The sequence below is a fragment of the Castanea sativa genome, chromosome 9, assembly GCF_040712315.1.
Source record: "Castanea sativa cultivar Marrone di Chiusa Pesio chromosome 9, ASM4071231v1".
In the NCBI taxonomy this organism is placed as follows: domain Eukaryota; kingdom Viridiplantae; phylum Streptophyta; class Magnoliopsida; order Fagales; family Fagaceae; genus Castanea; species Castanea sativa.
The window spans coordinates 14,589,891-14,603,728 of NC_134021.1; the positions used below are offsets into that span (position 1 = coordinate 14,589,891).

The 13,838-nt window shown below is 36.1% G+C and overlaps 1 protein-coding gene across 2 annotated transcripts; it reads right to left on the reverse strand.

Moving 5' to 3' along the window:
* Positions 1-1,670: 1,670 nt before the first annotated feature.
* LOC142610485 (RNA polymerase II C-terminal domain phosphatase-like 2) lies at positions 1,671-10,649 on the reverse strand. Of its 2 annotated transcripts, none has more exons than XR_012839827.1 (16): positions 10,145-10,649; positions 9,355-9,828; positions 8,458-8,668; positions 7,878-8,035; positions 7,705-7,775; positions 7,501-7,606; positions 7,289-7,378; positions 6,872-7,013; positions 6,419-6,762; positions 6,249-6,306; positions 5,488-5,618; positions 5,344-5,397; positions 4,872-4,968; positions 3,957-4,367; positions 3,228-3,298; positions 1,671-2,100 (listed from the first exon to the last, which is right to left on the reverse strand). XR_012839827.1 is itself a non-coding variant. In XM_075782295.1 (16 exons), the coding sequence occupies exons 1-16, from the start codon at positions 10,445-10,447 to the stop codon at positions 1,995-1,997; spliced, it is 2,574 nt and encodes an 857-aa protein (XP_075638410.1). In that variant the 5' UTR covers positions 10,448-10,649; the 3' UTR covers positions 1,671-1,994. The 2 variants fall into 2 exon arrangements, 1 of the variants encoding a protein (XP_075638410.1); XM_075782295.1 differs by having other exon boundaries at positions 4,210-4,367.
* Positions 10,650-13,838: the final 3,189 nt, after the last annotated feature.

Consider the following 13,838-nt stretch of genomic DNA (forward strand, 5'->3'; position numbering starts at 1 on the left):
CTCAAAGCCTTTACTTAATTAGTTTGTGAACTATATACCTAAAGGCTCCTCTAAATGATAGAATTAGATCAAAAAGAAAATGTTGGCATGGCGGAGTTACAAGTCCTAACTGTCTTTGAAATTACTGTTAAAATGTTATGATATACAATGTGCACTCTACTTACTGTTAAAAATAGGTTGTGTGGAGAATTTGTAGCGGTTGTTGTTGTACGTGCACTCTAATTACTGTTAAATTAAATAAAGTAGTTTTTTAGTGTTAAATAATAATAAAAATTTAGATACTCCGATGCTAGATACTCTTAGCTTACAATTTCAAACCTTTTCTATGGTTCTTTCTATAAAATAATTTTTTTTTTAAATGCTAGAATTCAAAAGTTATGAAATGAAACTCTATAATTGCTCTTTATCACCGAAATACTGGAACTCCACTAAGGATAAGGTATCCATTTTCTGTGACTTTCAAGACATTTGCTTGCTGAGTATCTAAGATATCATAGAACAAAGTGGTCGGTGCACGTGACCCCAGAGAGGGCCTTGGAAACATGTAACTTGGAGAACACAAACCTTAAATCTATTTTATGGTGCGAGTATTTTGTTAAATTTTGGTTAAGACATCATCATAGGCATTTATGATTAGGTAAATGAGAGTGGAACACACATAGTAACCCACAGAGAAGGACCATTCTCAATTACCAAGTATATATCCTCGGATTAAAAATCTAATATTCGATAACACTTAACAGTGTAATAAATGTGAAACGCACAGCGTACGCAATTGGGTGCCCACTTTCTCATCTCGAGGCAGCTCTACCATTTAATTTGGGCGTGCCTAAGACTAGAGAAGTTTAATCCTCAAGGCTGAAGACATTATTGGGAAGTAAAATCACCACCTCCACCTTCAAATTTATTGCACCAGTCAGCTTTAAACCTGGATCTAGCATGTTGCAACATGTGTATATACTACAGTCGGTTAACGGGTGTCCGAGCATTTGTCAATAGATTATTTTTAAAAAAAATTGATGTTATTTTTATAATAAATATTAAATAAATAACCCTCTATATAAAAAATAAAAATAAAAATTACCTTTTTTTTCTTCCATAAAAAGTTTTTAAAAGTATTTTCTAAACCATTGTCATCAGAGCATCCATTAACAAATATACACCTCAATGTTATCTAATAAACGTGTGAAAAAAATGTTAAAACTATTTCAAACTTTACCAATATGACAATAAATATAATTAATAGATTTCAATAACATAAGAAATAAATGTTTGAATTATTTTTGTAACACACCCGCCTGGTAATGGTACTATGGTGTATGGTGCTCCCGTTTTTGAGTAGTAGCCAGGGTGGGGTAGATTAGGTAAATTTCTAACCATAGATTAAAAAAAAAATTGTAATTTGAAGCCTATGTAGTAAAATTTGAAGCATCCCTAACAGGCTAGCACCACTCTAAACTTGTCTAGTACCTCACATGCTCCCATCGCAAACAAAGCTCCCACCATATGATATGGCTAGGGACGGCAACAGGGCGGAGTTTAGTAGGATCAGGGGTATCCTGTCCCCTCTTCAACGCAAGAAAAACTTGTGTGGGACAGGAAAGGGCTAAGTTGAGGGACGAGGCAGGTTAGAGGTATTTTACTATCCCTATCGCTTTGACTTCGATGAATAGCTGTAACAGTTATTTCATGGACTGCTTTATTACAACCAGGTAAGAAATGGCAATCCAGTCAGATCAAGAACAAAACATTGTAACTAGCTAAACAATTTCAATTGCAATATTACATGGAAGCCTATATGATGACAATACAAAATCTGTGGGCTAGTTTCACCATTGATATCCACTAAGTAAAAAGAGGGAAAAAGTAGGGCGAGAGAGAGAGGAAAAAAAAAGAAGCCCATCTTTTCACCCCAGCCAAAGGTAATTCCAGTTTTGTCAGGGAAAAACAGGTGCTGAACTAATAAAATGCCTAACTGTAGACCTTATGGTTTCTCATGAAACAGGACGCCCATTCTTCTGTTGCCGAAATGAGGGTAGGCTTTGTGAACCACGAAATTGCTCTTCCTTCAATCGTTTACTAGGAATAGAATTTGATAAACTGGAGAGAATAACCAAATAAGAAACTTAAAGCAGCTAAAGCATAAATAAACAAAAGTAAGCTCTATTTATTTATAAATATAGCTAAAGCATGAATCCACAGAACTTGCATGATCCTTCCAAAAAAAGGGCCATTAAGAAGTGAGTAGAAGTATTTTCCAAAGCAGGCACTATAATTGTAGGCATTCCCAGGGTTAAAGACAATGCCTGATTACTTGCAAATGCAAGTTAGCCTCAAACTTTTGCTCTTGAAACAAACGTACACACAAATGCAAACACACAATGAAACAAGATCAAATGTACAGAAACAAAAAAATTATAAAATGGCAAATAATACAAAGAACAAAATACATGTGATCTAGCCTCAAAGAAGCAGCAGCACCAATAAGGAAGTGAGGGGGAAGGCAGCATGACTGTCCAACACCCCAAGAACAATACCAGCTCTCAAACATCCTCCATTCTGTTCCTGGCACTCTTGAAATGTTAGGTAGATATATGATGCACCCCCTCAATTTCTGTGCCTTAAAATGGCATCCAGAAAACATGCCCACACACACACACACACACACACACACACACAAAAAAAGAGAAGAAGAAGAAGATATAGAGACCCAAAATAAATGCAGGGGAACCATGCTATATGAAAGTCCAAGACGGGCCACGGAAACATTATTGAAGAATGAAAAATTAATAGACCATCGCATTAAACCCGTGAAAATAGAGTCTCCATATCTTCAAACACCATTCTACTCTATCCTCTCTGGAAAGCCCCTAAAAATGGGCAAATCCTTCCCCTCCAGAAAGCACATCATAATTTATTAGTTCAGATTACCATATTCTATGTTATACATTCCTTAAATACTGAGTTAAAATAAAACTCAACCAAGCAACTCAATCAGCATTGCTTAAAGAAAATCTCTCAAGGAATGGATTCAAATTCACTAAGAGAAAGAACAGAAGGTAATATCATGAATCAGAAGGAAACAACCCCCTCCGGGATACTCCACCCCTGGAATTCTCTGTAAGAAATGTGCATGTCCCCCCTCCCACCCTCTCCCTCTCCTTTGTCAAACAAAAAGTCTGCGAAAGTAAAATAGAAATAACACTCAACCCTTTTTCATATGTTACCTTGGAGAATTGGGACGCTTTTGTGCTTGATTTGTTACATTAGAAGTGCTCGGAGGTTCATCTTTAGTAGCCTGAAAATCATTGTCATCAGGTACAGATTATTAAACCAGATCATCCATGACAAAAAATAATACATCAAGAACACAAACCACACTATACAATAATGGTTTCTTCTTCTGACAATGAGATTAATTTTATGTTTCAGGCTCTGCACCCAAATAGGACAAGTTGGCCTCACCAAAAGCCAAAAAAATAAGACACTATCTAAAACCAAGCAGAATCAATTAATCATAGGACAATAGTGTTATTGAATATTTGATTTTTGGGACACTGAATAAAATGATGAGTCCCACATGGGTGCAGAACAAGTTTCAATCTCAAAAGAAGATAAGAAATAAAACTTGCTTAACAGAATAACTTGCAAATTTAAGCGGGTGCATTGATTTTGTAAACAAAGTTCTATATATATATACACATACATACATACACATATATTCTTTATTTATGTTCATAATTATACTAGATTTATGGTTTTTTAAGCATAAAAATGAACGCCAAACATAGATAAATATAATGATAGAAATTAAAAATTCACCAAATCATATTTGTTCATTGTCACCAGACACTACGAATATTCAATTAACTCTTAAGATACAAAATTGCTGAATCAACTACAAGGGAGTACTTGGATAACGGGTAGAAACTAGGGACTGACCACCAAGCCCTTACCTCTCAAATTAGGAAATAATGGAGCCTGGGTAAGGCAGCAGTAGCAGACATGAAGCCAGCTCACTCCCCATTCAATGATTTAGCTCTCACATCTTGGTGCAATGCAAAATCCAAAAGGGAGTGGTTTTTCTCTAGTTAACCACTACCCCTCATCTGGAAATGTCTTGCCCACATACCCTTTATCCAAGCATCACCTATGTCTTTGAACAAAGAAATCAAATCAAATACGAAAGGCATCATCAGAAATTCCCACCTCAGACGTGCTTTCTTTAGGCGCTCCATCTTTTTGCAGTTCATTTGATCCAGGTCCAGCAATATCCCATATAAATCCATTTTCATTTCCAAGAGAAAGCTTATCAAAATCTCTGTCCACGACCCCAGAATGAGGTGCAATATATGATACATATTTTTCTGCAATTTCACGCACAAAAATTCCATTCAGAAGAATAGCATTTATGATGTCATTATTCAATAACCAGAATTAGCATGAGTGCTACTGAGTGAAAATAGAATATAATTATAATTACCACCAGTTGGTGGCATAATTGTTATGCTCATAAATAACTTCCTCATAGACTGAGTACAATAAGATCACAGGTTTCTTCTGCTTCTCTAATCCCAGATACACCAACAATAAGGGGACCTCCCCTCCCCAAATAGCCTCACATCTAAAAGAACAAGCTACCCTCACCACCCACCACCCAATAAAAAGATTCAACATAGATCCCCTTACCAATCAAGCTGCTCTATCTCACCAATAAATTCACACTTCACTTTAGTCTAAGCTCCAGAATACTTAAGGTCGCATCAGTTACATGTTAAAAGAAATAATTGTTGAAAAGTATATGTAGTACAAAATCAAATCTGTTAAAAAAAGAAATCTTCTGTGGAGAATGATTAAACAAATGGTTGTACCTGCTAAGTTGTGAAGGGCATTCTCAGCAGCTTGTTGATGAGCATCCTTCCTTGTCTTACCCATTCCGACCCCAATCTTCTCACCCGTGAACAAAACCTAAACCAACAGGCCAACAGAATGAGTGTCCAGCTTTCACAAGTTTAATATAAATTATAAAAACAGAGAGAGAAGGACTGGGAGAAGCACAAATAAAAAACATCAGTAGCAGCTTACTTCAATGTAAATAATATACACGAGAATGATAATAAGAAGCAATATCAGCTTCATCAGCTTTCAACGTTATGAAAACAAGCAATAAAGATCTATAATAAGTATAAAGGTAAGGTCAAAAATGACAGGTAAAGCAGTAATGAACATAAGATGATATCTTTTAGCAAAAAAAAAAAAAAACATAAGATGATATCATTGAAGGATTCAGACAGGGCTAAAGATACAAAATTACTTTCAATAAGGAAACATGGTTTTGCTGACCTCAACAGAAAATTGCAAATCCTTACTGGTACTCACAACAGATCTGAAATCAACCTGCACAGTAAGACAGAATGTGATGAACAGCACAAGGAGAGGGGCGTGGGGGGGCAAGGCATCCCGAGTCAAGTCAAAACACATTTGTACCTTGGTGTCACATCTCCGTGCAATTTCATGCAGCACTCCAGTAGATAAAGGGGAAGGTAGCAGGTTCAATTTTCCAGCATCACTTTGATATTCTCTGCTATTAGATACCTGATTTTTAGACGCACCAACCTCTGCAAGAAACTTCAATCAGCTAATGGATATACATAAGAGGCATTGGTCATCATAAACAGCATATCATTCATAAAATTCACAGCGGCAATCTTTTAATACAATCTTGCCACTAACAAGAGAATTCTAAAGATCAATTTAACTTTCCATCCCTCTGATTTCAATGCAGTGAAAAATCAAAGGCTATAATAATGCAACACAGAAGCAAGAGACAAGAGTGAGGTTATATAGCATTAAAACAGAGGAAATAATAAACAATTAATGAAGAGGGAAAACTGAGATATTGTCCATCAAATAAGCTGTTGTCAACAAACTATGCATGTCCCAAAGAACAAAACAGAAGATGGCGATGTAGGCAATTCTCCCAATTTGTAACAAGGGCAGCTTATGAGGGCAATTAATATTGGTACTTTGGAGATTTTTTATTTTCCAATAGTCAAAAGAAAGATTTGGGGTGCATAGTAGGAAAAATTAAAACTAACACATTATGAGGAAGTATCTTGGAAAGAATCATACATAGATAGCCAAATGGGTGCCTTGTTTATTAGACTAGTTTAATAGTTGGAAAAATATTTGAATTTAAAGTTTAGTTGTGAAGATAAATGGACTCGTGATTCTGCAAGTTCCCCTACCTAATAGCTGACTTGCAGGTGGAAGAATTTGTTTTTGCAAATCATTACCAGCACATGTCTGCATAGAAAGAAGAAGCAATACTTTTTAAGAGCTCTCAGTAACCTGTATAAAGGATTGTCAAAACTAAAAAGTAACTTCTAATAAATTTTAAATAATATTCAGAACAAACCTCTTCAATCTTTTGGGATGTTTGTGAGAGTAAACCAGTTGGAGTAGATCCTGGTGTAATAGGAGAAAATGGATTTAGATTGGCACGCTGCTTATCAGGTTTTGATGAATCAGCTTCTTGAACAAATCCCAAGGGTCGATTATTTAATGGTCCTCTACTAATATCATCTTCGACCAACCAGCCTCCTTGCGGCTGCATCAATGATGGTGCTTGAATAGGTAATCTTGACAAAAGAGGAGGTTCACCTGAGCTTTGATTCCTTAGATCTAGACCATGCTTCATTGTAAGGATTCCTCTCTTCATGTCATAATCACGATTAACTGGTGCTCCAAGCAAACCAGGTTCTACAACATAATTGGAAACAAAATATGTGAAGACAGTAACTACACATCTTCGATACTGTGTATCAAACTTAACAAAACATAGATATACTGAGATATATGAAGAAAATACTTTGAGAAGGCATCAGTGTTCTTGAAGGTGCATGACCAATGACATTCGGTATGATTGCAACAGGTGACTGAGAGGTTTCATATCTTAAGTCAGGATTGTTTGTCAATGAATGAGCGCCTGAGTCATTAACAGACTTCTCATCCTGAGGGGAAAAAAAGTATGGAAAATGTAAAATAAACTATCAAATTCCCATTATGCACAGAAAGAGCAGAGATGGAGACATTTTCATCATAGAAATAACATATTCCAATTAGAAACTCTACCAAATAATTATGTACTCGCGTTCAATAGAGAAACTTCCATCATAAAAATAACATCTGTTAATCAGAAACTCTATCAAATAATTAATTTGTACTCATATCGCTAGCATCACAGAGAATTCACTGATAAAATGATATCTGCTAATATTAAACCTACCATCATGTTTAATCTATGTTCAACTTCAACACCATTCATTCCTTCACTAATGGGAGCAATGGTATTACCATTTGGTACAAATCCAGCATCCTATCATTCAGAAACATTTGGTCATAAGAATTTTAGAGAGAGAGGAGGAAACTGGGTAATGACTAATAGAGCAATAAAAACAAAGAGGCAAAGTTTCATGAGATTCAGAGCAATGCAAATACCTCTGACATCATGTAGTTGCTCACATCAGGAGCAGGGGGTAAATTTACCACCTCATCTTCATAAAAGACTTCAGAGATTCTTCGTAAAAAATTCTCATCAAACTCTCTGAATGCATGGCATTACAAATATAAATTACAACTATAAGCCAATTATCAACAATGATGGTTATATGAACTTTGATCATATAGCAAAACTGCTCTTACTTGAAAAAATAACCTCTGACATTGCATGCAACATTTCTTGCTACACAGAGGACTGGCACAGCATGGGCTGTCTATTAAACCAAAAAAAAAAAAAACATTTAGAAATCATAAATAAAAGAAATTAAAAGAACTTAGCTTAAAACATTAGAATATTTAAAAGACATGATTAGTACCTCTGCCTGCGGAGCATAATAAGGAGAGAATGCAGGAACCACATGAACTCTCGGTTGGTCCTTTTCTTCCCAAACCTTTGAACGGTCATCAATTACCATTGCCATCTTTGGATGGCACATGCCATCATGGAAGACATTTAGCAATGATTTCCTGGAGCCTGCCAGGTAAGAAACAAAGAAAGTATTTCAGAAATTAATTTAGATTTAAAAAGAGAGGACCAAAAAAAAAAAAAACGCGAGCTGCTATAATGAACACAGAATAACACATCCCTACACTGCAGGTTGAAAATTTGATTGGTAAGTTATAACCTAGTGGATTTTAAAGCCATGACCTCACCCTCACACCCATTCATGGGAGAAGGAAGTGTCATTTGATCTAGAGCTCACTGGCAAAATATTAGTGTCTTCAAATATTGCAATAAAAACCTTAAAAACTAAAGAAATCCAACTTAATTAATTTTAGCACAATATGAACTCCAAAATAAACAGAATAGCAATTGTTCACTAATTGCAAATCCCAACATGTATTATATAAGCCTGAATTAAGGTCAAAGTATTCTCGAAATTGTAGAATTCTTGCCTGATTTGACACAAACAACACGGTCCATGAGTTGCTTTGAACCTATAAGGTGTGACTCTGGGTCAAGAAGCCTCCACATTTCTAATGCATAATCTCTTTCTGCCATAGTGCACACATAAACTTCAAACCGCTTCCTTCCTTTTGCAGTTAAATAACTTCTCAAATCCTCCCATGCAAGTCGTAATCTCACAAGTACACTGGTATCACGATTCTACACAAAGAAAACAATCAATACATAGGAAAATAAGACCTTATACTTTACAGAAAGCCCCAATAACTAAACTAATGTGCTCTACACATGTTGGAGAATAACCGCCTATCCAAAATTTTATATAATATGTTTAGCAATTAGTATTAGTCCCAGTTGCTGCTATAGCAGCTATACCGGTTCCCAAGTTGTCTAATAGCAACGAATTCCGCAAAAGCTAGAACCCCTACACACATGGTAGGATGGAATCAGCATAAATGCAGTTAAAAACCCTAAAAGTGTTCCATCCAACAAGATGCTAAAGTTTCCTAGATTCTAATGCATCAGCGTGTTGTCCAATGCAGCAAAAGCTACTCACTTTACTACAAACAAATGTTCAAACGAATAGCTATCAATTGGTGCACGTGGACAACATCAGCATGTGTTTAAGCATTTTTTTTTTTTTTTATCGGTCTTGAATCCACAGCCTCAGCCTCCATCCCATTATTATGGGAGAAGAAAGTTCTGCTTGAGCTATGGTTCATTGAGCCATTTAACTCATACTAATCAGCTAGCACAGTTTATAATGCATATGAATTTAGTACAACAATCAAGAAAGCTCCTTTTGTATGCATTATCAATCATTATTATCTACCTACTCCATCTATATAAAAATCAAAGAGTGCATAGCAACAACTAGATCCTCTAACCTCGGGATTGATTCGAGTAAGGACAATATTCTTATCTTGCAATCTAATCACAGGCCGAAAAATTCTCTCGCCGCTATCAGAGAGCCGCGGAACCTCCTCCATTTGAGCCTTCAAAACCTTCCCATTGGCCTCCACCACGCAATCATTCTCCGCGTACTGCTTCAACAGCATTCGGTCGTCAAAATACCGCTTCATCTCCGCAGCCATTCCCGAGATGCGCACAGAATCGGTCTCCCGCGCAACCCAAGTTCTAAGAGCCTCGATTCTGTCCTCGAACGACTTCATCGTATTCGCCACAATAAGAGTCTCGTCGAGATCAAACACGATCGCTAGACACCGCGGATTCAACATCCCTAGGCTCGAATTGTACAGACCAATAGGAACCGAATAGCACCAAAAGCACGGAAACTTCTGTTGCTTAGTCGGCATTGCCACTAAATGAATCTCTTCTTCTCCGATCACCACCACCGCAGTCTACATAGCCAAATCAACCAAATTCGCATCCTCAATTTAATTTCCAAATCAAAAATTATTATTGAAAAAAAAAACCACAAATATTAATTTCAATTCCAATTTTCATAGTTTCTTCTTTAATTAACAAAGCGACGCTCAAAAAATCTGATAGAAAATTTAAAAAATCTATAAATTAATTTTCAGCTGTCATAGTTTCCACTTCTATACAATTGAAGTGTATAATTACTAATCTAATTCACGAAAAATTTGCTACATTCTCTGAAAGAAAAGGAAATTTTGAGAAATCGAGAAAACGAAGAGCGATTGAGAGTGAGACCTTGAATTCGCGGAAACACAAGGCGTGGAGTTTGATCAAATGAGACTGCTGTTCGAGCGGCAAGGACGACGAAAACGGCGGCGACGGCGACGGCGAAGACTCGAGCTTGCAACGAACTGAGAATGAAGAAATCGTTTGGAGAATAGCGAGTGGAGTACACCGTTCGCTCTGTGGAGATATGTGGTGGATTCGAATCTCGTTGTTTGGGAACTGGAAATTCTGGTCCGGGATAGGGATAGTGTCTAGCTCACCCAAACACAGGTCACCGTGATAAACCACGGATTTAAACCCTAAACGACTCATTTAAATTCTGATTCCGTAACGAAACGCAAATGTCTGTGAAAATGAGGTGTAGTTTTGTAAAATTTGAAAGAAAGAAGATTATAAAAAATAAAATAAAAAAATCGTTAGCCTCTCTATTTTCTGAGAGTCCCTTCACTCTCCTTCTCTTTCTTCTCTCTTTTTTCTCTCTCTCTCTCTCACTCGCTCCCTCTATGAGCTTACCGTTTCAAACAAAGGAAGGATTTCTGTATTTATAGGCGGAAATGGCTGGATAAGTTTCTGACATTGGTCTTTGTGTGAAATTACGAAAATGCCTCCTGGTCGGAACTAATAGTTGTTTGCCAGCAAGGATTTTGAGGGAAAAAAAAAAAAGGCGTTTTAAGTACAGCGGGGAGTGGATTAACTATTCAGGCGCAGGACAAAAATGAAAATCACTCCTAGCATATAATCTGTGAAGGGTAGAATGGGCATGCTGTCGCCGGATAGTGGGACTTTGTCTACGTGTCATTCAATTGAGGTAGTTGATTTTGAGGACCAGTCTATAACCGTCGATCTATTGGTGGCTGAATCTTATGGACTGTTTGGGATACATTCTTAAACATATGTTTTCAGTTTTTAAACATCACACGCATTTTCACACATTTTTTCACCTATATGTATTTTCAAAAAAATAAAGATTGTTATTTAAACATACATACCAAACGGACCCTTAAAATCTATAGAAACTTGGTGAGCGTTTGGATCTCACGTCCACGGCCATGTTTTGCGTTTTGCACTTTTTTTTTTACCAGCGCCTTGTTCATGGAACATGAACAATGCATTAAGGGAAATGAACAGTGCCTCTTCCAGTGAACAATAATCCAAAAAAAAAAAATTTTATTGTTTTTAATTTTCAACAAAATAAGCAATATCCAAACGCACCATTTGTTACTTTTTTATTTAAGTGAAATAGAATCATTATTACTAATACATTGGAGAGTATTTTTAGGAATACAATCAAACATTTGGAATTCTTTTTTTTTTTTGAAAAACTTTTACTGGTATAAAATATTTTACACCAAACTAAACACCGCCTATATATTTTAACAACAAATATATATTAAGATTGCTGTTATTATAGATGTAAGAAGTATTTTGCTTAACGCTTTATTTATTTAGAAGTAAAATATTTTAGATTTCTAGTGTGACATTTGAAAATTTTCAAGCATCGGTGATGTTTGGCAGCTCAGCCATTGGTGCCTTCGGTGACCAACTCGATGTTGAAGTTGTCAGATTAGTGGCATCAGTCAACTCCAGCGACTTGTCTTTAAGGCCGCGTCTGCGACAACCCAATTGTCAACATCGACTACTTAGCGCAATGGAAGATGACCTAGCCAACAAATGAGGTGGGGAGGCTCACGGGGTGTTTTTGTAAAATGTTTACTAAGTTTTTAAAAGTAAAATGTTTTACAAATTTTTATAAAAGATTTTACCGTCAACAAAAAATATTTTACTAGTTTGACCATATTTTTTGGGTAAATTGCAAATTATACTTGTAGGGGTATTGGGCCCAGTAATTTATCAAGGATGGTCCAACGAAGTCTTTTGGGCTAGAAACCCAAATCCGAAGACATCAAAATGATCTTGGAGTATCTAAATGTCCAATTACATCCGAGAAGTAGATTTGTCCTCGGATTATAAAGTCGAGGACATAGGAAGAGAAGTTTAGTGTCCCCGGGTTATGTTATAAAGAATCCTACGACTACGGGAATACACAGTACACGTGGAGGACAATAGAAAGAGCGGTGGAATATCTAAAGTAAAGCTGCTACCACTGCCCATACATTAAAAGCTCTGTAATTGATACGCTGACTGCATAGATGGAAGGATGGGACCTGAGCATGGAGCTTGGAACTTGGTCCCTAACCCCAGCGGGTTTTAAGGAAGAATGGATGGGACAAGTATCCGGAATCAGGATTGCAACCATGAAGTGGAATATGATGAAGAGAAGGAAAGGAGTATAAATAGAAGGGAAGACATACGAGGAAAGGGGAGACTTTTGGAGAAAGAAAAAGGGCCAATAGTATATGATTGTATCCAAACTTTAGGAAACCCTATTATAAATTATCCTCGGATTGTGTCCGAAGAGGAACTTTCAATCTTACTCTTGTAAACAGTTCTTTATTTTGTGCCATTGGGCCCAAAGCCTATTATTTTCCTTGTCGTCTAAATCATCCTTGAAATCTAGATTGTAAACCCATCTTCTAAAAATTTTATTGTAAAAAAGGCCTTTCAAGCCCATTTCCTTCCAGTCCTAACTTGAAAATTTGAATTGTGTCCTTATAATTGGCATAAATTATCTTCGGATTGTGTCCGAAGATGAACTTTCAATCTTACTCTTGTAAACAATTATTTATTTTGTGCCATTGGGCCCAAAGCCCATTCTTTTCCTTGTCATCTAAATCATCCTTGAAATCTAGATTGTAAACCCATCCTCTAAAAATTTTATTGTAAAAAAGGTCTTTCAAGCCCATTTCCTTCCAGTCCTAGCTTGGGAATTTGAATTGTGTCCTTACAATACCCTTAAAGTTTTGGAGTGATTGGATTTTACACCCTAAAGTTTTAGAATTTAGATTTTACTCTCTGAAGTTTGGTGATGTTTGGATTTTAAACCTTGACGTTTCAGAATTTGATTTTACCCCCTATATTTTAAGAGTGTTTGAATTTTACTCTCTAAAGTTTTGGAGTGTTTGGATTTTACACTCTAAAGTTTTAGAATTTAAGGGTGTAAAATCCAAACAATCCTAAACTTTAGGGGGTAAAATTCAAGTTTTGAAACATTAGGGTGTAAAATCCAATCACCCCCAAATTTTAGGGGTGTAATTTGTAATTTGTAATTTACCATTTTTTAATGAAAATTTTGACAACATTTTAGTTGCAAACAAACACTTGAGTTCCTGTGTGTTTGTTTCTAAAATAATAACAATAAAGAAATAAAGTTCCCAGCAAAATAGAAAATTACGTGAAGTTATAAGTTTAGTCTAAAACCTAACTCTCAGAGAGAGAGAGAGAGAGAGAGAGAGAGAGAGAGAGAGAGAGAGAGAGAGAGAGAGAGAGAGAGAGAGAGAGAGAGAGAGAGAGAGAGAGAGAGAGAGAGAGAGAGAGAGAGAGAGAGAGGTTTTTCATGGGTCAATGCTCGTCAATTAATTATTATTTTTTTAGAGAGTTTCAATCTATGACGTTTACTTCTGATAATTACTCTTTATCATCAGATCAAGATACCAATCGATTTTTTGTGTAGGTGGGGTTTGAACCTCTTATTTAATCATAAAATTTTTTACTAATTGAGCTAATTGGAACCCAAATCTAATACTTATTTTAGTTTGAAAAAACCATTTTACAATGACGATATAGAAGAAATGTGTATTTTCTA

Excerpts from the sequence above, each read along its gene's own strand:
- LOC142610485 (XM_075782295.1), bottom strand. The coding sequence starts at position 10,447 with ATGAGTCGTTTAGGGTTTAAATCCGTGGTTTATCACGGTGACCTGTGT. Across the intron at positions 6,763-6,871 it reads AACACTGATGCCTTCTCAAA|AACCTGGTTTGCTTGGAGCA; the intron begins GTATTTTCTTCA and ends ATTATGTTGTAG. Across the intron at positions 4,368-4,871 it reads TGCCCTTCACAACTTAGCAG|AAAAATATGTATCATATATT; the intron begins GTACAACCATTT and ends GTGAAATTGCAG.